Source organism: Seriola aureovittata, chromosome 16 (assembly GCF_021018895.1).
Source record: "Seriola aureovittata isolate HTS-2021-v1 ecotype China chromosome 16, ASM2101889v1, whole genome shotgun sequence".
Taxonomy (NCBI): Eukaryota; Metazoa; Chordata; class Actinopteri; order Carangiformes; family Carangidae; genus Seriola; species Seriola aureovittata.
The window spans coordinates 3783596-3805143 of record NC_079379.1 but is presented as its reverse complement, the minus strand read 5'-3'; the positions used below and the strand labels follow the sequence as shown (position 1 = coordinate 3805143).

The 21548-nt window shown below is 40.5% G+C and overlaps 1 protein-coding gene across 2 annotated transcripts; it reads right to left on the bottom strand.

Annotated features, from left to right (window-relative positions):
- Nucleotides 1-9586: 9586 nt before the first annotated feature.
- LOC130183877 (H-2 class I histocompatibility antigen, Q9 alpha chain-like) lies at nt 9587-17780 on the bottom strand. 2 transcript variants are annotated; one of them, XM_056399618.1, is made up of 8 exons: nt 17644-17780; nt 16642-16908; nt 13451-13729; nt 12638-12940; nt 11585-11695; nt 11252-11269; nt 10760-10777; nt 9587-9753 (listed from the first exon to the last, which is right to left on the bottom strand). In XM_056399618.1, exons 1-8 carry the CDS (start codon nt 17690-17692, stop codon nt 9680-9682), a joined length of 1119 nt encoding a protein of 372 aa, XP_056255593.1. In that variant the 5' UTR covers nt 17693-17780; the 3' UTR covers nt 9587-9679. The 2 variants fall into 2 exon arrangements, with proteins under 2 accessions (XP_056255593.1, XP_056255594.1); XM_056399619.1 differs by lacking the exon at nt 10760-10777 and having other exon boundaries at nt 9588-9753.
- Between the last annotated feature and the right edge of the window lie 3768 nt (nt 17781-21548).

Here is a 21548-nt window from a genome sequence, read left to right as displayed (position 1 = left end):
CGTGAGCCTAGTGCCGTAGCATATTTTTGCTATTTTTCGTTTTAGCGTTTGGTTAGCTCTTTCTACTAACCCTTGTGATGCAGGGTGGTACACTGCTCCAAACCTGTGTGTTATGCCTAATGCTTTTTCTACTTCAGCTAGTTCTTTGTTGCTAAAGTGTGAGCCATTGTCTGAGCGAATGCTCTTGGGAACCCCGTACCTAGGGATGAGTTCATTCTTCAGCCACTTTACCACAGTCTGTGCAGACTCATTCTTGCAGGGAATGGCCTCTACCCACTTGGTAAATCGGTCCACCATTACCAGCAGGTATCTGTATCCTTTTGTTCTGTTTTCTGCTCCCATGTCCGTGAAATCTATAGTGATGTCCTGGAATGGTGCTTCTGGCACAGGGAACTTCCCTAGGGGGCACCTGTAGGCTTGCTTGGGGTTATGTTCATTACATGTGGTGCAGTCTGTGATGTAATTGTCCACTAGGGCGGTCATGTGAGGGTGCCACCAACATGCTTCAATGTTCTTCTGTGTCCTTTGTTTACTTTCGTGGGCTGGTCCATGGGCTTGCTTCAGTAGTAGGTGGCAGAGTTTTGCTGGAGCCACCAGTCGTCCATCATGTGACCTCCACAATCCATTCCTTTGTATAGCTCCTTTTCTTGCCCATTCACTCTGTTCATATGCTCCGGCTTGTTCTTGTATCTTGATGATATCTTCTTCCGTTAGAACAGGTAATGGAGAGGAGTCTGTGATCACCATTTGCCTGGGTGTGTAGCCTCCGGCTTCTTTAGCAGCTTTGTCTGCGGCATCATTTCCTTCGGCTATGTCGTTATCCAATTTCTGGTGTCCTTTACACTTCATCACTGCCACTTCTGCTGGTAGTGATATGGAGTGCACCAATTCTTTTAATTGCATCCTGTGTTTCACTGGAGTGTTGGCGGTGGTCAGAAAATTCCTCCTTATCCATTGTGGTCCATCTACATGCACAGCTCCATAGCCATAGGCTGAGTCTGTGTAGATGTTTACCTTTTTTCCTTCAGCCAGTTTGAGGGCCTTTGTTAGTGCGATTATTTCTGCTAGTTGCGCAGATGCCGGCTGTGGGATGATTCCTTGTTCTTTCGTGGTGTACTTTCTGGTGTATGGCTGCTGCTCAACCACCGCATAGGAGGCAACATTTCCATTTTCTCCTTTGTAACAACAGCCGTCTGTGAACAGGATCATGTCTGGGTTCTGTAGTGGCTCTGTTTACAGGTCTGGTCTGAGTTTCACTTCTTTTTCTGCTTTTTCAGCACAGTTGTGAGGCTGTCCATCCTCAGCATTTAGTCCTTTTGCCATGTTTACCCCCTCTGTGTGGTATGTGATGTGGGGTTGTAGTAGGGTCCCTGAGATTTTGTTTTTCTTGATTTTCTTCGCCACTTCTTTCCCTTCGATTTTCCCTAGGAGGGCTCTCAAGTCTCCTACACACAGTGTCTCTCCCATGGTTTGGCTTTCTAAAGTAGTTATCCAGTCAGATGTTCCTCTTCCTAATGGTGGTAGCTTGGCCAGTAAGCCTTCCATGTCCCGGTGTGCGAAAGGGACGTAGGCCGGGGCTCCAGTAGTCGTTACCCTTAATGGATAACTGCCCACCCCAGTAGGAGGTTCCTTTGACTCACCTTTATTTCTGACATGGGACCGGAGCTGCATGTGATGGGTAGATGAAGGGTTTCTTCTGGGTTCAAGATGTCCGTTAAACTGTCCAGTAATTACGCCTGCTACTGGCTGCAGGTTCACACTCCTCCTGCCATTCGGGTCAGGGCCCTGTAGTGACCATGGTTCCTGTCTCTCCTCCTCTTCATCCTCAGTAGTTTCTTCTTCATCGTCAGCTGTGTATTGACTTCTGGCTGCCCCCATTTCAGCCACTAGGGGGGGAGGGCCAATGTCTCCCTCTGACCTGCATGAGGTATTGGAGGCAGCTGAGGATGCGTTATCAGCAAGGTTAGTGGAGAGTGAGCTCTCTAACTCTCCCATTCTCTCATTCATAATCCTCATTACACTCACTATTCTTCCTGTCATGGCGGCCATCTCTTTTTTTAAACTCTGGTTATTTTCATCAGTTGGCATTTCTACGTCCAAAACTCCTGACTTAACCTGTAATAGAGGTGCTTGGATGTTTTTTTCTTTAGTCTGTTCTTTCATTGAAGCATCGTGGTATGGGGGAGGCTCGACTGGTAGGGCTGGATACAGGGAGGGTGTCGTAACCTGGCTCTGACCCTTTTTGTTTTCCTCTTCTGGTGTGTGTGTGGTGTGAGTCATGACTGCCGTCTTCTCCCTTCCTGCCTCCCCTCGCTTATCTTTCTTTGACCTTCGTTGTTGCTTTCCCATGGTGGTGAGGATCTCACACAATGCTGTGGTTGTTACTTCTTTCTCTCTTTTTTTCTTCATCCTGGCATAGGTAGGGCCCCAGGAATGTTTTCCAGCTGCCTCCCAATCTGCTACTGCTCTTCTGTGTTCTGCAGAGGCTGCTGTGATGATACATAGTATTGTTTGGGGAGATGGACATGCAGCTTCAGGGTTGCTGAGGAGGAGACCTTGTTTTTCCCATTTTTCCCATATCTTGGTGGCTTCTTTTATAGTCTGTTTTTTATCCTTTTCCGTGGCTTTAGTTTCTAGTTCGCTCAGAACTTGTGCCTTTCATTCTCCTAAATTCATTTTTACATATGTTACTGTAGATACTATTTTTTATTCTGCTTTTTTTTTTTTTTTTTTTCCAACTATGTTTTATATCTTTTCACACTTATTCTGTTCTAGGGGTCCTTTAACTCTCTTACAGTTCTAGACAGTTTTTCAGCAGTTAATATGTCACAACAAATGTGGAAGCTATGGAGTGTTACTGCCTCCCTCCTTGTCCATGTCAATGACCTCTCACAAATCCCTCTCCCCCAAGCTCTCAATTCCCCTCAACAGCCAGCCAGTTTGTATGGAGTTCACCCGAGCAACTGACCCAATTGATGGAATGCTGCTTCCGTTATCACCGTTAGGTTTCCACAGCACAAGCAGTTTGCGTTAACACCGCAAGGTTTCCACTGCTTGTTTTTATTCCACCAAGACACTGCTGATCACTACCTCCCTTCACCATTCAAACATACATTGCATGCATCACATTTCTAAAAAGGCCTCTTATTCACTGCCAACGTGTATGTGAATTCCCAACGTCTCTTAGACTATGTAACTATTTGAGCACTCCGTTAGCGTTTTCACACACTATTTTGCTCCAAACAATACACGTCCGTCCGCTTTTTACAGGAATTTCCCCATACAATTTTTACTTTTTACTTTTTAATTTCGTGGTCTTCCCTGAGCTTGTGCCTCTGCCGTCGAGCTCATTAGGAGACACACACACACCTATCTCTTCCTGACAATGTAACAGACTAGACACTGCACGTCTACAGATGTGAGTTCTTAGTGGTACTTTTCAGACTAGCATGGACCGGTCAGCTGGCTCCAGGTACCATTCACGAACCAGAGAGTTTAGTCTTCCTCCAGTCTTTACTTCATATTATTCCACTAGCCACATCTCAGGTATTACAGAGATCCGATGTGTTCCAAACTTTTACATCCACTGATCACAATCTTAGGCCGTGAGTCAACAGTGATGTCTAATATCTTTACTCCAATTGCTATCCTCCCAACTTAAGGTTGTAGGTGCAGTTTCACGTATCTTATCTTATCTTTCATTCATTTACTTCATCTTTTTTTTTTTTTTCTTTAATTTTGATTCTCTAATATTACACAATACAATGACATTTATCTTTTAACTTTATTCACTTTGTCCCGTAAGCCACCTTACCTCCTATGTACTCACAGTAATTTAGATGTAGCCAATGTACAGAATTTTGGTTCTTAAGACAACAGGCTTCTGCTTACCTTGTTTTATGAGAGCTCTCGTGAGTGACTAGGAGGTCCAGGGCTCCGGTCAGGTCCCGCTGAAAATCTTCAGTCGTGGCCTGAGTCCAATTTCTCTTCTTGCAAATCACGTCGGGGTCACCAATTTTGTCAGCGCATTCGCTTATTTGCAATAAGAGTTCTCCACTCAAAGTTATCCATTTAAAAGAATATTTATTTGCTATTAAAGAATCAAAATCAGCATGTAGATGGATCTCCTCTGATCTGAAAACCACAGTCTGCAAGCAGTTAGCTGTGGCCAACGTCCCAGAGAAGAGTGTCTATCTTAGTAGTTACACAGAGTTTTGTATGTATTTTTGTAACTATCTGATTGGTGAAAAGGTTGGGGAGAAACCATGGTTTAGACTCAGCTCTCCCTTCGTTGGTGCACAGGCTGGTCCCAGCCTCTTGGCACAGTGCCTCCTTCATCTGAGCTGTCCTCACCTAGAGAAAAAAACCTACTCTCCCTTTTATTGTAACCGCCTCTTCACCATGTTAGGAGTTGTTTCTTACTTTAAGCATCTGAGGCGGTCACCTGTCATCCTGTTCTTCTGGTGTCTCCCTATGTGTGCGTGACTGCCTTGAGTTTCACCCTAGCGCCCCCCAACGCATAGCAACAGTAATCATCATAATACTAAAGAACAAATAATAAACAACACTCTCTTAATAATGCAACATACATTTTAATATTTCTCACATTTCTCAGTGTGTTCACATATGACAGGAGTGTTAGAACTTAAACTGCTCACACTCTGTAAATGTTTTATAGACTCATGTGACGTGATGAGCAGAGATGTAGATCTTTTCTGGAGGTCAGAGGTCACTGTGAGCTACAGATCAGATACTCTGGAGCTCATGTGGAGACAGCAGCGTCTTTTTCTTCTTTTGTTTTGTGTGACAGTTCTGATTAAAATGTCGGGGCGTCATGTGGTGTAGTGGTCTAAGCAGGCGCCCCATGTGTAGAGGCTACAGTACTCGCTACAGTTGGCCCCGGTTCGAGTCCCGCATCGGACGGCCTTTACTGCATGTCATTCCCCCTCTCTCTGCCTCCCCATTTCCTGTCTCTCTCCACTATCCTGTATCCTGTCAGCTGGGCTCTGTGCTACAGGCTAAATGCTCCTGGACTGACTGGAGCTGTGAACGCTGCAAACTGCTGCAACAAGAGAAATCCAACTCCACTGTTGATGTTTGAAGCAGGTTTGAACACCTGATGCTGCTGTGGCAGAGTTTATCATCACTTTACAAAATCTTATGAAATCTAGATTGAACTGAAAAACCAAATAGAGGTTGAAGTCCGACCCTCAGTTCTCAGCTCTATCAGTCGTGACTGTTACACAAACAGAGCAACATGCGTCACATCTTTTCTCCAGGTGTAAATGTTGTATTTAAATAGTTAGTGACGTGGAGGCTTGAGCTCCGGTTGATGAAGGCTCTTCCTGCTCACTGCTGATCATCACCTGAGTTTATCACTGACTTCACCTTCACAGAGGAGTCAGCAGTGGGACAGCGCCCCCTCCAGGCCACTTATGTATCTACTGTTGACCTGTTCATGGGAAACCAGCTGAAGACGTCACCTGATTCACTTTGTCAAAACATCATGATGACCCATGACTCTCTGGTCGTATATTCATTATATATTATATTCATTCATGAGGAGAAATGAAGTCAAATAAAATCCATTAAATATATCTAGTGTCAGTGAACAGCCTCACTGAATCGTACAGTAAAATACCTTCAGTGAGTTCCTGAAAAACCTTTTTACGTGTGAAACAACAAGAAATACAAATAAACAACAAATGAACAGATTAGTCTTCACCAGGTTTTCAGAAGCACTTATTCATTTATAAAACCCTGATCTCTGCAAGTGCTGCACTCTGTACAGCAAACACACACACACACACACACACACACACACACATACACACACACACACACACACACACACACAAACATCAACGAGCGGCCCATACAGCTGGGGCAGCGGCCCATTGGTTAATTTATTCTTATGACATGTCCTCCTGTGCTGGCCCCTCCCCTCCCTCTCTGTCCTCTCTGTGTCAAACGCCGCTCAGAGCGACACACCTGTGGACGAAGGAGGGAGACGTTCAGAATGGACAGACAGCAACAGCAAAAACAGAAGAAGGAGGTCTGGAGAAAAATAAAGAATCTACATGCAGAGGCCGCCTAGTGTGTTAAAATCCTACATATGTTTGTTTGTTTGTTTGTTTGTTTGTTTGTTTGTTTGTTTGTTTGTTTGTTTGTTTGTTTGTTTGTTTGTTTGTTTGTTTGTTTGTTTGTTTGTTTGCATGAGTCTGCATACAGACAGGAAGTGGAACGGCTGGTCCTCTGCTGTGGTCAGAACAACCTGGAGCTAAACACACTCACACTGTGGAGATGACAGTGGACTTGGAAGTGAGGAAACATCACCACAGATCCGTCTCACCCTGGACACGACCTGCGCCAACTTCTCCCGTCCGGGCGGCACAACCATACACAAGAACAGTTTCTTTCCACAAGCCATCACTCTGGCAAACACTTACACTGATCACACAGGAACAATAACCTCTGACATCAAACACTGCACACTGTAATATAGCACACAGTGTACATGTACACTCATCCCCTGCCACGTATTTATCTAGTATTTCTCATTTATCATGTAGTTTTTGCACTTTCATTGCTCCTTTGCACTGTCTGACCCATCCAGCAGTCTAACTGTACTTTAACTGTATATTTATATTTCTATGTATATTTCTATTTCTGTGTATGTACCAAGCAGCATTGTTAAAACCGGAGACAAATTCCTTGTATGTGTCCACATACTTGGCCAATAAAGCAGATTCTGAGATTCTGATTCAGGGGCCATAACAGCCTCAACTTCTCCGGCGTCTTTCTTTCATCGTGCAGCAACAGGAGGAAGGAGGAGAGCAGACAGAGGAGCAGGAGGAGATGCAGGAGAGTGAGAGTGGAAGCCGAGGAGCACAGTGAGCAGGAGGAGAGGAGAGCCGAGGGGGAAGCAGCAGGTAGCACGCAGGTAAAAATCAATGCAAACAGTGTAGCATATGATACTTGGCATTGTTAGATATCACATCACATCACATCACATCATATCATATCACTGAACATTAATATTATAGCAAAAGTTCATCTATTGACGGTGTAAGCCCCTTATGTAATAGTCATCAGAAATATTTTCATACCTGAAATCTATGGATTGAACAGTTAGTGTGCAGTGAAGTAGGATGGAACAGCTCTATGCATTCATGACTGCAAGAGTAAACAACTATTTGGTCATTACCATTATACTGTTTCATTTGTTCAGGGCTTTGCACATCAAATAATTTGAAAGGATTGATACTTCTAGCAGTGGTTCTTCTTTCTACTTGAGTGTGGATATTGTTTACTCCACAGACACATGATCGCCAGGCAGTCAGTTAAGAGTGAGTGAGTTCACTGGTTCACTTGTCCATGGAACAAAACACAGCTTTAGTCCAGTACACATATTTAAAGGGGCTGCAAAGGAGGTGTGGTTGGTGGTGTTCAACTGACTGAGAGGGGGCCGATCTGGGCCAAAATATTTTGTCCCAGAAAACCAGAAGCACATGTATCGTAATGAGAGAACAAACCCAAAAGAAAAAAAATAAGATAGAAGAAAAAATAGATAATAGGAGCCATTAAAAGAAGCTTTTAGAGAAATTTGAGAAAAAAGTTATTTGAAATAAATTAAAATGAACAGTTTAAAGCTTGAGATAGCAGAATTATTTTCAATTTATATTTTATTTACACATGATGTCTGACTGATGTCATTTTTAAGAGAAGAACAAAATCCAATTCACTTCATTCACAATTATTTATCAAATTCATTATTTAAAAATATTTATTATTATTATTATTTTTTAATATTTCATGGCTTTTATTCTTACTTCAGGAAAGGGAGGGGTAAAAGTGTTTTAATGTTTTCATTATATGTTTTTCTTCAACATATATTTCTGTCGTTTGCATTATTGCTGATTTGTTTTTGTTAAAAATGATCAAAATTCAAAAATTATACTTAAAAAAAAAGGTTGTACATAAAAGCTTGTTGTGTCGCTCACACAGCTGTACAGATGAGAGCTCCTTCATCCCCATCACACAGCTTCAGATGTGTGAAAACTTGAACAAGGGTTTATTTCCATATACCAGCGTCACAGCAGGTGAGTCAGTTTTAACATCTGAGCCTGGTCCAACACCGACTTGATGTTCTATATTTTCCTATCGCAGAATCTGTCACATTTAACACGGTCAAAAACTTACAACGACCCGAACTCCTCTGACTTCTCAGGGTTTTTGAGCGCTGCGTTGTCCAAAACACCGAACTGCGTTACATAATCACAAACTACCATCACAAAACTGCACATTTTACAGCAAATAGAAACAGTGTAACCTCAGTATAATCCACTATTTAACATTAACAATCACTATTATACCGACTTTAATCAATTTGGAATCTAAACATTATCAATCAAAGTAGGATATATGCCTTATTGGCTTTTACATAATCAATGAGTCAGTACCATAATTGGGGGTATGCTACAAGTTGCACATCTTACCCTTGCCCCTTAATTGAAATACAGTGAAGCTCAATGCTTGAGATAAAAACACTAGATTAAAAGTGAAGTTCAAAGTTTTCAATACCCAAAAAAGTACACGTACACAAAAGTTGACTATGTTGCTGTGACGGGAGTAAATGTAGTTTATGTTCACATCTCGAGTAGGTTAAAATAACAGCCAGGTAACTAAATATTACATCTGCAATATAAAATAAACTATATGATAGTGAACATACTGAGATCTACTGGTAAAAGTACCAAAGCAAAAAGTGTAATAATACTCCTGCGTTCAGTTCTCTCCAGGCAGATTTCAGTACGTTTTGTTTTTTCAGGGGAAAACCACTGAGGCTTGAGGTTTACAGTGTGAGGAAGATTTAAGCAGAAGTTTTACACACATGATGAAATAAAAAATACACATACTGTGACATTTGTATTTCCTCTATTTTGAGTTAGTAAACCTCGAGGCCTTCAATGACAAACAATAAAATAACTGGGAAAGAATACAAGAATACATGTTTCCAAAAGAGTGTAAAAAATACAAAAAGTCACATTCTCCCTTTGAGTTATCTGTAAAGAGTCACATGTTCACCCTAATAATGTAGTTCTTCCTGCTCTTTACTTTCACATTTACAGGCCAGAGCCACGTTCATTTGGCCTGAGACAACGTGCTGTATGTGGAATCACAAGACACACAAATCATACAGATGTGGAATCTTGGGACTTTATTAAAGGAACAAAAGTACAAAAGGAATAAAACAGCAACTTCATTAACATTCATGTGTATAACCCGACACAGGAAGTCATTTTGTTTGCGAAGCTGAGAGAGAAACAGTCCCTCGTCCCTGAACACCAACAGGAAATGTTTTCTATCAGTGCTGAGAATCTTAAAACATCCCACAGCCCTTTAACAATCAACAATAAAATCAAAACGTAATGTTTAAAACACATCTAATTATGGATAATATGGAACAAAAAACAGAAAGACTTTGGTACAGTCAGACAGATAGACAGACATTTTGAGTCATTATTCTAAGTCCATTTAAAATCCAAATTCTCATATAGACCTATCAGTAAATATTTCAGTGCTGTTACTGTAACGTGTGAGGAGAGTCTACACTGCAGACTGCAACGCCCATATTACATGTAATGAATACAGGTGCTGTGTTGGACAAATGGAGCCATTAGTTACCCGATGTCTTGCTGTTTAGACTTTCTGCAGAAGATTCATCAGAACCACCTGAAGATTTCTCCAGTTCTAAAGAGAAAAAGATGCAAAATTATTAGAACAATAATCAAGTAAATTAGGAAAATGCATATGACAGATTCATGTACGAACAGACGGACAAAAGGAGAAAGATGTAACACACACCGACACTAGTTCAGCTGCATCAGCTGAGCTCCAGTCCAGTTTCTGCCCAGGCCTGAGTCATTCTCAGGGAAGGGTTTGGTAAATCTAACAGTGCAGGCTTTATCCAGCTGCTAAAGTGATGTCTGTTTGTTGTTATTATTATATACAGTGGTCATATATACTCATATACTGTACATTAAGCATTTAGCTTGATATTCATTTATTCATAAATGCAGTTAGAATGAAAACAAAGCTATTGTCAGTGAGTGTTGGTCACATTATTACTCAGGTTGTAAGAAGGTTTTTTTTAACCTTATTTGTCCCAGCTGCAATGTGAGGGGAAAATACACTGATCTGATAGAAGAACAAGCTGCTCAGCAACTTCAAACTGACTCTTTGACAGTGATTCATAGTTTATTAAACTGATACACTGGATTCTTGTGTGTATGAGAAGAAGCTTGAGATAAATCCAGTGATTTCAGAAGGCGGCTGCCGGCATGAATCTCTCTCTTTCTCTGTGCCTGCCTCACCTTGTGCTGCTGCAGCCTTTATGAACGTGTTACAGAAATGTTGCCAGATCTGATCCTGGAAACTGACTTCATGACCTTTATGTAGAAGTGACTCAGGTGCTTAGAGACATGACACCCACATGTTAACTTACCTTTAGATGAGCATTTAGAGGGGCGACACTTGGACTACACTTGACTTTACCAGTGACACATGGTGAAACACATGGCAGCTGACACTGACACTTTCACTCTGACAGAATAAAGACAGTGACTGACAGTCGTTGCTGAAAACATAGATATCCTTACTTGGACTGACTCAACCACTCACTCACTCACTAAACCACTCTGGACATGAACATCCACTCAAAGTCTCAAATCTAAAACACAGTAAAAACAAGTTCGACTTTGTGGCAAGAATTTCACTGAAATAAAAAGAAAAGACATGATTTCAGAGTCACAGTTGTAAATACCAGGATAAAGTATCTCCACTAATAAACCTGAGAGTTCTCACTTAAATTGGCTACAGAAATACGTCCTACCATTATGTTCAGGCCCTTATGTCATTTCCTGTTATTTCTCTATAATATCATGAAGCTGGGGTCATGTTAGAAGCTTCCAGAGCTTCCTGTTGGCTGCATCAGTCTGTGGCGTGGACTTATTTCAGCTTTGCAAACTGGATAAGAGTTCAACTCAAAGACTGAACTCAAAGAACTGCTTCAGCATCTGCTCCCTGCGAGCAGCTTCCATAATTTATCACCTTTTTCCCCAGTGATAATCTCCTCTACTACTCACTCAAACTGATACAGAACGTCTTCAGCACAAAACATAAGAACCTTTTTACTCTACAGAGATCATGTGACATCACAGAAAACACAGTAGAAACAAGCGTTACTTACGAGATGGAGGACGCTTGGCTGAAATGAAAAGAAAATACAAATAATTTCAGTTGTTGCAGCTGAAAATACTAAAACTCAAACTGATACAGATCCCTTCTCCCTGTTGTTTAGATCTTACATTATTTCTGTTCCTGTAACCACTCCCTTCACCCATCATGCTTTAGTCACATGATCCTCAGACTGTGGCTGTAAACCCTGCAGCTCTCACTGGTTCAAACACATTCTGTTTTGCTGGGAACTGAAGTTTGTTTCACTTTTAAAATAAAGCATCAACTCAAAGTCTAAAATCAAAACAGAGGAGAAAGAGACGACGTCTGTGGTTTGGTTTCTCACCACTCTTCTTTCTGTAGATGAAGAATCCAACGGCGGCGATGACGAGAGCGAGAACCGCCACTGCAGCGATGATGATGATGATGATGATGGTGATCAGGGGAGGGGACTTCTCTGTGGAGCAAAACACAACAAACCAATCACAACCTGTCCTGATGAAGCAGGTCAGAAGAGACGACCACACCACCTCCCTGTACAACGGCAGTTTAGTCTGTGTGTACACACCATATGTCTGTTTGTCCTGGTGGTGTTACTTTCAGTTTTCATCCTTTCTGGTCTGTAAATAATGAGTGTGTGTGTGATCATTTATCTGTGTCTGCTGTTGTTGTCTTTGTTTACACGTCTGTTCTTGTCACTGTGTGTGAGACTATGAGACCTTCTGACAATCACAGTCACATTACTGTGAACAACTGGCCAATAAACCTGAGTCTGACCCATTTACTGACAGATACATTTATATTCACCCAGTTATTACATCATTTTCTCTCTATTCATCTTCTATAACTGACAAATGGTTAAGTCAGTGCAGTGGCTATAATCTCTAAACTGAGGTTAGACAATAATCCAAACTCAAACTTTGTCTGTTGATTCCTGCAGAAACCTAGAATTATATTTTTACAATGATTTCAGCTCTAGAATGAATTTATAAAAGTGGTAAATTTCAATGTAGAAAATAAAGAAAAAAAGAATAAAATCATGTTTAACTATCGACATTGTTCTTGTATTAAAGTAACAGTCAACAAGCAGTACAGAAAATGTGGTGGACACAAACTTTAAAACTTCAACTTTAATCAGAAAGGAAACTTATTAGAAAGATATCAGTTGTTTTCCAGCATTTGTCAGAATCACATGATGATACTAAAGTGAGATACGTGTTGGTTTAATACTGATCCAGCCTTAAAAACATTTAAAAACTGGATGAAAGAAACTGAACAAAAACCAAACAACATGAGAGAAAACTTCTCATCCTACACACACGACAATACATGAAGTGCAGGAATATCATAGTGAATGAAACGTGTTTCCCACCTTCATCACTTCTGATTCAAATCTTACCTTCATTGGTTTTGATCACTGATTTGTCCAGTTTGGTGACGACGTCCTCCTTCACTCCAGAGAGCTGAAACACACAGTCGTACCTCCTCCAGTCTTCAGGTGTGACTGATGAAATGTTCAGGTCAACTCTCATCTGGAAGGTTTCATCATGGTTGGGGAGGATCTCTCCTTGGTCCACGTCCTCATGAAGATCCTCTCCATCTTTCCTCCAGAACATCACAGCTCTGTGAGGGTAGAAACCTGTAGCGTGGCAGCTGACTGGAGAGGAGGGAGTCTTCTGGAGGAGAGACACTGAGGGAAGCTCTGGAGAGAGAAACACAAAAACAGCTTGTAGTTTCTTATAATTTTCTGCAAATTAACATTACCGTTCCTGTTTGATGGGATGTGTTTTGAATACTTTTGTTACACATTTTAATATATATGCCAAATGTAATTTAAAAAAAAAGGTGTAGTGGGACAGAGAGGAAAAAGACAGATGAAGAAATGTGAGGAGGGAGAGAGAGAGAGGTTAGAAAGAGCGGAGGTGAAGAGACAGTGATGGAAAGACAGAGTGAAAGAGACACTGAGGCAGAAAGAAATGGGGCAGAAAGAAAGAAAAGTGGTGATAAATATGTAAGAGAGAGTGACAGAGAGAAAATGGAGGAAAGGAAAGAGAGGTAGAGGTGAGAGAAAATGAGAGAAATATAAATGTGTGTAAACTGACTCAGTCGGTCTCTGGATGTTGGTTTGTATTTATTGTTACTGTTGGTTAGAAACAGAGGAAACATGTGAAGACTGTTGTTCATGAAACTTCATCAGATCATGTGATTGTACCTGTTCTCAGCAGAGAGCTGCTCCCATAGTTCACATACTTCTTCAGCCACTCAGGACAGATCTCAGTGAAGTACTGCTTCCTCTGTTTATTCCCAGCTTTTTCATTGTCCAACTTGTGTCTGGTGATGAGAGCCTGTGGTGTTGGAGCGATCCATGTCTGTGTCTTGAGGTCAAATGCTACAAAGTCTTCTCCATCATAACCGAACTGCATAAAACCATCAACTTTTCCAGTCTCATCGTCCCACTCACAGCCGACCATCTCCTGGAAAACGTGGACTCCTGAGACAGAGACAGAGATTGTTGTAAACAAACTGAGATCAGCACAGTCAGTCATTAACAGCTGATTTCACACCTTTACCACAGAGACACACTGATCCACACACACCAACACACTTACAGCCAGTCACCATCTGAAGAGTGTGTGCGCCTTATAGAGAGAGACAGAGAAGCAGAGGCTGCTGGGAAACTGAGTCCGATCCTAACACACAGTCCACATCCTCTCTTTACCACACACACACACACACACACTCACATACATACACACACACACACACACACACACACACACACACACACACACACTTCTGTGTATATTTAAAATGAACAGCGTGTGTGTGTTGGTTCATTCGTTGTTCTCTCAGTGAACGGGAGCTTCGCTGTCAGTTCCTCCCTCCCACACTCGGCCCCGATGGGTCACATGACTTACAAACCTCCTGCCTGTGCTGTGTGATTATCATGGCTGGAGTCACCTGGTAACACAACAACACAGCGTGCGGCACACGGAGCCTTTATCTTGTTTTTTTTGTTTCCACTGACGGAGAGCAGAGGATTGACACTAACGTCTGCTCATGTTGATTCTCAAGGAAACATCTGCTTGATTCACCTTTTCTCAGCTTTGATTCACGTTGTTTCATTCATTCAGCTGCTCACTCCTGTTCATTTGTGCACTGGTTGGTTTGTAACTCTCTAGTTAAATGTAAAGTTTTCCCTGTGAGGTCGGTGTTGGTGACATTGGGCCAAGTCGGCGAGCTGACATCACACTTCCTGTTAGCTCTGACGTCACACTTCCTGTTAGCTCTGACGTCACACTTTAGTGCGCGTTGTTTTTCACCACTGTGTGTTTTTATTATTCATGGTGTTTAAAGTATTACATAAGCTCAGCCACGAATGAGCTCAAATGGAGCCTGAAGAAGAAGAAGCAGCGAGCAGCTCTTGGTGCAAGCTAGCGCAGCCATCTGGCTCAGGACCATGTGATGGAGGCGGAGCTAAACTATGGAGGGATTTCTTCTGGACTCACAGTTTGACAGTGAATTTAACTGAACTGAGCTGTTCAGTATTTCTCTTGTGATTTGTTATCAGTTCAGTTAGTCACAGTGAGTCGAGCTAACGCTCAGTGACGTTGCATTGTAGCTGCTTTTCTCTTAACTAACAAGCTAACGTAGCTGAATACTGTCGCTTGATGTGTCTGACCCAGTTACTGTCAGGTTGTCTTTTAAATAACTAACGGGTTTATATTTCTCATAGTCAGGAGGCAACTGTTGCATTGAGTTAGTGGTTTTTCCTCCGGCCTCAGCATGTGTTGACTGTTAGCTGCTAAAACTCACACCTGTATATTATAAGAGTGTGAAGAGGACGTCTGTGTGTGGAGTGATGCTGGTTCACCCTCTCTTCAACCTCACCTGTTTCACATCAATTTCTTTTTTATGTGTGTGTGGATCAGAATAATCAGTTAGATGGAGAAGGCAGGAGCAAGACTGGAGACCATGATGATGGTGAGTGAAGCTGATGCAGTGATTTGTGTTATAGTCAGCTTTGTTTTAAAACACTGTCCCACAGTAAGTGTGACTAATAGACACAATCGTTACTGTGTGTGTGTTTGTTTGTTTGTTTGTTTGTCTGTTTGTTTGTCTGACTGTTTGTGTTTGTTTGTGTGTTTGTTTGTTTGACTGTTTGTTTGTTTGTTTGTTTGTTTGTGTGTTTGTTTGTCTGTTTATTTGTTTGTGTGTTTGTTTAAAAGTGCAACACCATCCTGCAGCCTCTCACACTTGTAGCAGCTGTTACACTGTCAGATCTGCCATTTCATTCCTGGTTTTATGGTACGTGTGTTATTTATTTTATTTTTGGATGATGTGTGTCGGTTCCTTTCCTGTAGGATCACTGATATTTACTATAACTAACTATCCTCGTATGTGCTGAAGCTAAAACAGTCATCTCTCCCTCTCCTCCTCTCTCTCATCACACTCTTCCTCCATCTCTCTCTCTCTCTGTCGGTCAGGACGACCATCTTCTCTCTGAATAACACTGAGACCACGCCACAAGAAAGCAGCAGTTTTGTGTCTTTAAAGAAAATAAATGAATTATTGAACAACTGTAAAACTAAAAATGTGATATTTTATGAAAGGAAATAAAAGTTTTAAAGTGCCTAAATAATTTTGTGTTATGAGATAATGAGACACTGTTGTGTTTGTTTTAGAATTTAGTTTTTAGGACAATGTGTTTAACAAAGCACAGCACATTATATGTTCATCATATGTCACAATTTATACAACAGTGTCACCGTTGCTGTGGAAACGTTTGACACAGTTTATCACACTTAGTTTTATCACATAGTTATAATGACACAGACACTGTTGTCAGGTAAAGTTAAAGGTAATCTGTAGTTCTGCTTTATAAATCCTGTATATTATGGGATAGACACATTGTGGTCAGAACAGTGGAGTTAATCTAATCTCAGCTCTAGTGCACGATTTAGGTCTTTGTCATTGTTGATTACGTCATGAATATTTTTTCATTAATCAATTCATTCTGTACCCTGACATATATCTGAAAATAATGAAAACTACCATTAAGTTCTCAGACCTTCTAGTGAAATCTTCATGGAATCTTTTGTCCGACCACAACTGAACAGTATTTCATTTTCAATGAAATAAAATATTTTCTTTTTTGGAGAAACTGGAAGTGTTTGACATTTTGCTTGATCAAAGACTTTAATGATTTTCTTAAATTTGTTGTTGTCATTTTCAGTTGAACAACTAAGTGATTAATCAATTGATCATTTCAGCACTAAAGATGTTTAATGTGTGTGTGTATGTGTGTGTGTGTGTGCGCGCGCACATCTGTTTACTACAATACTACATACAGAATGAGCACATCTGCCACATTTACCAGTAATAAGTGAGTAATAAACAAACCCTCAGTTTGGTTGAAGCGCTGCTTTGCAATTTCAAAGTTGACTTTGAAGGTCTGCTGGGTACCCAAAAAGATCCCAGTGTTCCACTCCCAGTACTGTGGATCATCTTGTGTGACTGTGTTCATCCAGTCCTGCTTCGGCTCTGCTCTCCTGGTGTTGCTGTCATAGTGAATCATCTCAACATCATTAACCAACCCAACAGCCACAAACTCTGGGAAGTTTGGGACTTGAGAGGAAGCAGTGTAGAAATACTTCAGAGAGTGAGTCGCTGTAAAACAATGATGTAGAAATTTAATGTTATTTTGTACATTAAAAATACATGATTAGTGAATAATGACTTCAAGGGACACTGTACAAGAGACCACAAAATACACTTTGAAGGAAACTAAAACTGAAAATTACTACTAATAATAATGATAACTGAGTCTGACCTGAAATATATTATTTTCTTAATGATACACAACCACCACCAAACAAGGTCAAATGTAAATAACCACCCAACAACCAAACTTAAAAACACAAGACTGGAACTGCAGTAACTCCTGAAAGGACTGTCACAACATTTCATACACAGATGTCACAGTCTCCTTAATGTTTGTAAGTACAGCACTGTTTTATTTTCAAACACACACTGCTTCTTTTCCACCTTAAGTCAAACTACACACAACGAACTGATACACAAAGACTTCCTGCACTGTAGTTCACAGGGTCAGAAATGACTTTGTCCTCAAAAGTGTACAAGTGACTAATTGTATCCCAAGTCACGTTTCTAATGACGGGATTTGACATGCTGACAAAGTAAAGTGTTGATACATTTTTATTTTTATATTCAAAATAATAGACATATTGGGTATTAGTAGTAATCTTAGTTATTCTACATAAACATATGGCCAACGTATGTAACCAAGAAGAAGTCTGACGGTGTTTACTTCCGCTTTAACGAGAAGTCAACGCATCGTCTTTAACGTTCAGTAACAGCGATTAAAGTTTTTATTAATCTTACCTGCAGATGCAGCGTGACACAGCAACAGCAACAAAATTAATTCCCTCATTTCATTTGACAAAGAACCCTGGAAATAAAATTAAAATCAATTCATTTGAACTTCGCCACGATCGACGTCTCGTTATTTCCAAAGACACAGCCTCAATGAAAGTAACATGCGCAGCAGCTTAATCTGACCATTAGGAATTCAACTCTAGTTGTGCGTCACGTGTAACTGGGCGAAATATAGAAAATAGGTTGTTAGTGGAAACGAAACTTACCTGGCAGAAGAATCATATAAACCAATAACAGGAGACGAACAGGAAACAAACAATAATCATAATAATCCCTGGTCTCAATACGACTTAAGCACATTATTGTAGTTTTTCTAAACACAGCTGTATCACTGTTTTTACTTCATAGCAACTTCAGTTTTTAATAGTGTAACATATTGTGAGTTTCTACACACTACAGGTCGAATAAAAACATTACACACAAATAGAGACACATTGAACAACTGACAGAAATATGAATAAAAACAAAAGAGACAAACTGAAAACAAACAGTGTGTGTGTGTGTGTGTGTCAAACAGACACAACAACACACACACACACACACACAAATGACGAATACAGCTTTTTAGAGGTAGGGAAGTTGTACAGTTGTGCATTTCTCTAACCAGTGGATCTGAGGAAGCACAGAGAGTTTTAAGCCTTGATTTGAAAATCTCCAGCTGAACTTACAATAGAAACTTATTCCAATATGAACTTGTCACATCAACTACATGAACTAGACATGTTTACAGTTTAGAAGTTCTTTACAGATGAATATAACTTTCCTGACAATAAGAAAATGCACCAAGCAATCCAAACAGTAAAGTTGACAGGACGAAGCTGCGTATGTTCAGTATTGCAATCTAGTCTGAACACTCGTGTAGAGTTCTCAAGTCTGAAGAACTGAGGAAATGAAATTGAAAGAATTGATCAATCAAGTTGTCAACAGTGGTAGAAGTAGAGCTCACTACGGCCCCTGTGACTGATATACAAATATATCTAATATATGTATGTATGTATATATGTGTATATATATATTTTAACATATGACATTATAAAATGAATACTGATGCATTGTTGCTGTTTGATGTGTAGTGGGTTTATCTATTTCATCATAGTTTGCAGTTTTGTAAAATATTGGATAATTGTGTCGCTCTGAACCTTCAACAGTTATTTACATGAAAACATCTAGAGGTTTAGAGACTGCTAACAACAGCTTACAGCATCTGAAACACGGGCCCAAACGAGATGCTTTGTTTTTCAGGTGTCACAGACCAGATAGGTCCAGACCCACTGGTTTGATGTGCTTTAACAATATTGCATTTTATAAGCTTATCGTGTGTTTTGAAATGTAAAATCTTAGCCTCAAAATTAACAAGTAACTAAGTGCAGTAAAAAAGTATGTTTCCTTATGAAATGTAGTTGATTAGAAGCAGAATGAGGCATAAAATAAAAATACTCAAGTCAAAATTATGTGTAAAAACAGTATGAGTAAACGTGTTTAATTACAGTCGCAGTCCTGGGAAGCGTTCAGGAGAGACGCTGGAGATGATCCAGGAGGAGAACCCACTTTTGACCCTTCTTCACTGATTGGTAAGTAAAGATCAAAAGGACTCCATTTATATCGCACTTTTCTATTCTTTCTAACCACTCAAAACACTTTACACTACAAGTCACATTCACACACACAAACTCACTCACACACCAACGGCAGCAGACATGCCATCAGGAGCAACTTGGGGTTCAGTGTTTTGACAGAACAGGAGCCAGGGTTCAAACCGCCGACCCAGATCAGTGGACAACCCGCTCTACCACCTGAGCCACAGCCACCCAACATCATCAGTGTCCAACATCATCAGTGTCCAACATCATCAGTGTCCAACATCATCAGTGTCCAACATCATCAGCGTCCAAAACACCACCAACATCACCCAAATTGTATATTAAACACCAGATTAAAGAAGTTATTCTAAAACAGATTAGTGACTGGAGCTGCTCCCACCTCATTGACTGATGGAGGAAATGAAGAAATAATAAACGCAAAACATAACTGGACAAAACCATGAAAACATAGGCTATAAAAACACAGAGCAACTTTTGTGAAAAATGTAAAATCAAAATTTAAACTGCAGACTAACTCTGGGTTTATTTACTCAAGAAAACCTAAACTTGAACTTATACGCTGATAAATAATGTAATAATACATGTCAGCCTATGTTTGACAGAGAACATCAGTAGTTCTATAGTTTGTTATTTACACTAAAAAGCAAAGTCAAAAGAAGGAATCGAGGATGTTAAAATTAGGAGTGCACTGCAGGAGTGCAAATGTCTGATGGCACATGTTCTTCTAAAATCCTATTTTTCTTTTCCTCCAACTGGTTTTGTCTCTGTCTGATTTTAAAGCATCCCCACTGTTATTGGGTTGTTCAATCTGTCAGTTTGTCAGTGAAGCTCCTGATGTCTGAATTTCAACGCTGCATCATGTTCTCCTGCTTGTCCGGTGTGAGAAAGTATTTGTCTGCAAATGAGAATAACGACAGTAACTGAACAGAGCTCCGACCGTGGAGAGGATTTCTTTACAACAAAGCTGCGTGGTTAAGTTTCTAAACTAAGATGCACGCAGTATCACACCCACAAATACGTGCTGTCATTCATAGCGTGCTGCCATTTTATGACTTCCTTTGTTGCTATGAAATGGCAGACACACAAAAACCCTCTCTCTCTCTCTCTCTCTCTCTCTCTCTCTGTCTCTCTCTGACCCGGCAGTCACTGCAAAACAAACTGACTGTGGATAGGTGATTACTAATATGCAGATTTTATTATTCTATCCAATGGGCATTTAGAGAGGAAGATACACCATGTTATGAGTCTTAATAGTCTGTTGATTTGGTTCTAACATTTGTTTTTAAACACAAATTAAACTCTCACGGTGGCGACATACTTTAAATATCTTGAACAGGCAGACAGGCATGAGTCTCTGAACCTTCCCACATTACAACTTCAATGAACTCCTCTCCTCCGTCTCTCTGTCGAGCCTCCTGTTCCTGGCATGAGGAGGAGCAACAAACCTGGTGTGATCTGCAACTATGGACAGAGACATGTTTTCAGCAGCAACAGTGTTAGAGCTCCACCACCAGGCAGAAGCTGCACATCCCTCTTTCTGGGAAGTCACGTGATGAGTCTGTTAGGTTCTGTTCCTCTCTACATGACACAGAGGCCTGGCATGACTCTGTAAATTTTGGCGCTCAGTCCAGGAAGAAAGAGCGGGTCACGGTGGTTGTCTCATCTGAAGCTTGTTGTCCTCCTTGTTTTGCCACATTCCTCCTGTGACCAGGAAAATACTTTATGCACAAACATGATCAAAGATGAACATTAGCAAAACTTGAGTCACGTTCGACTGGAATAGCAAAAATAAAGTTTGTACAATTAAGAAACTGCATCATGTAAAAGGAAAATAACCCAATAAAAACTTATCATAAAAACTAAATTTGCATATCAAAATAAAATCGAGTTACCCAACTATGGATGAACTAAACATGAGGATTGTGAACTTCATGTGTTGTATTTAGTTTACAACAATGAAAGAATGTGTCTTTTGGTTGGAGTGATGGTAACTTATCTCACCAAGATAAAACCAAAAGCTTTAAAGTTTTATGTGTGGGTATTTGGGGGGTTGTTCAAGACCTTGTTGTTTCTGTTTCTCTTGTCCTCGTCTGACCTCAGGCTGGATACTCTTCCTGAAGGCTTGCAGCCTCATATGTTCACTTGTTTCTCAGTATAATCTCCCTTTTCTGAATGAAATGAGTCGTACTTTCAATAAACCAGGCATGCACACACTCTAACCAACCGGAGCTATGATGAAAAATAAAAACA

Bases quoted from the DNA above. Each gene is read 5' to 3' on its own strand.
- LOC130183877 (XM_056399618.1), bottom strand. From the start codon at position 17,692: ATGAGGGAATTAATTTTGTTGCTGTTGCTGTGTCACGCTGCATCTGCA. The intron at 13,730-16,641 runs GTTTGTTTATTA...TCTCTGTCTCAG, and splicing joins GCGCTTCAACCAAACTGAGG to GAGTCCACGTTTTCCAGGAG. The intron at 11,696-12,637 runs GTAAGATTTGAA...TTTGCTCCACAG, and splicing joins AGTGATCAAAACCAATGAAG to AGAAGTCCCCTCCCCTGATC.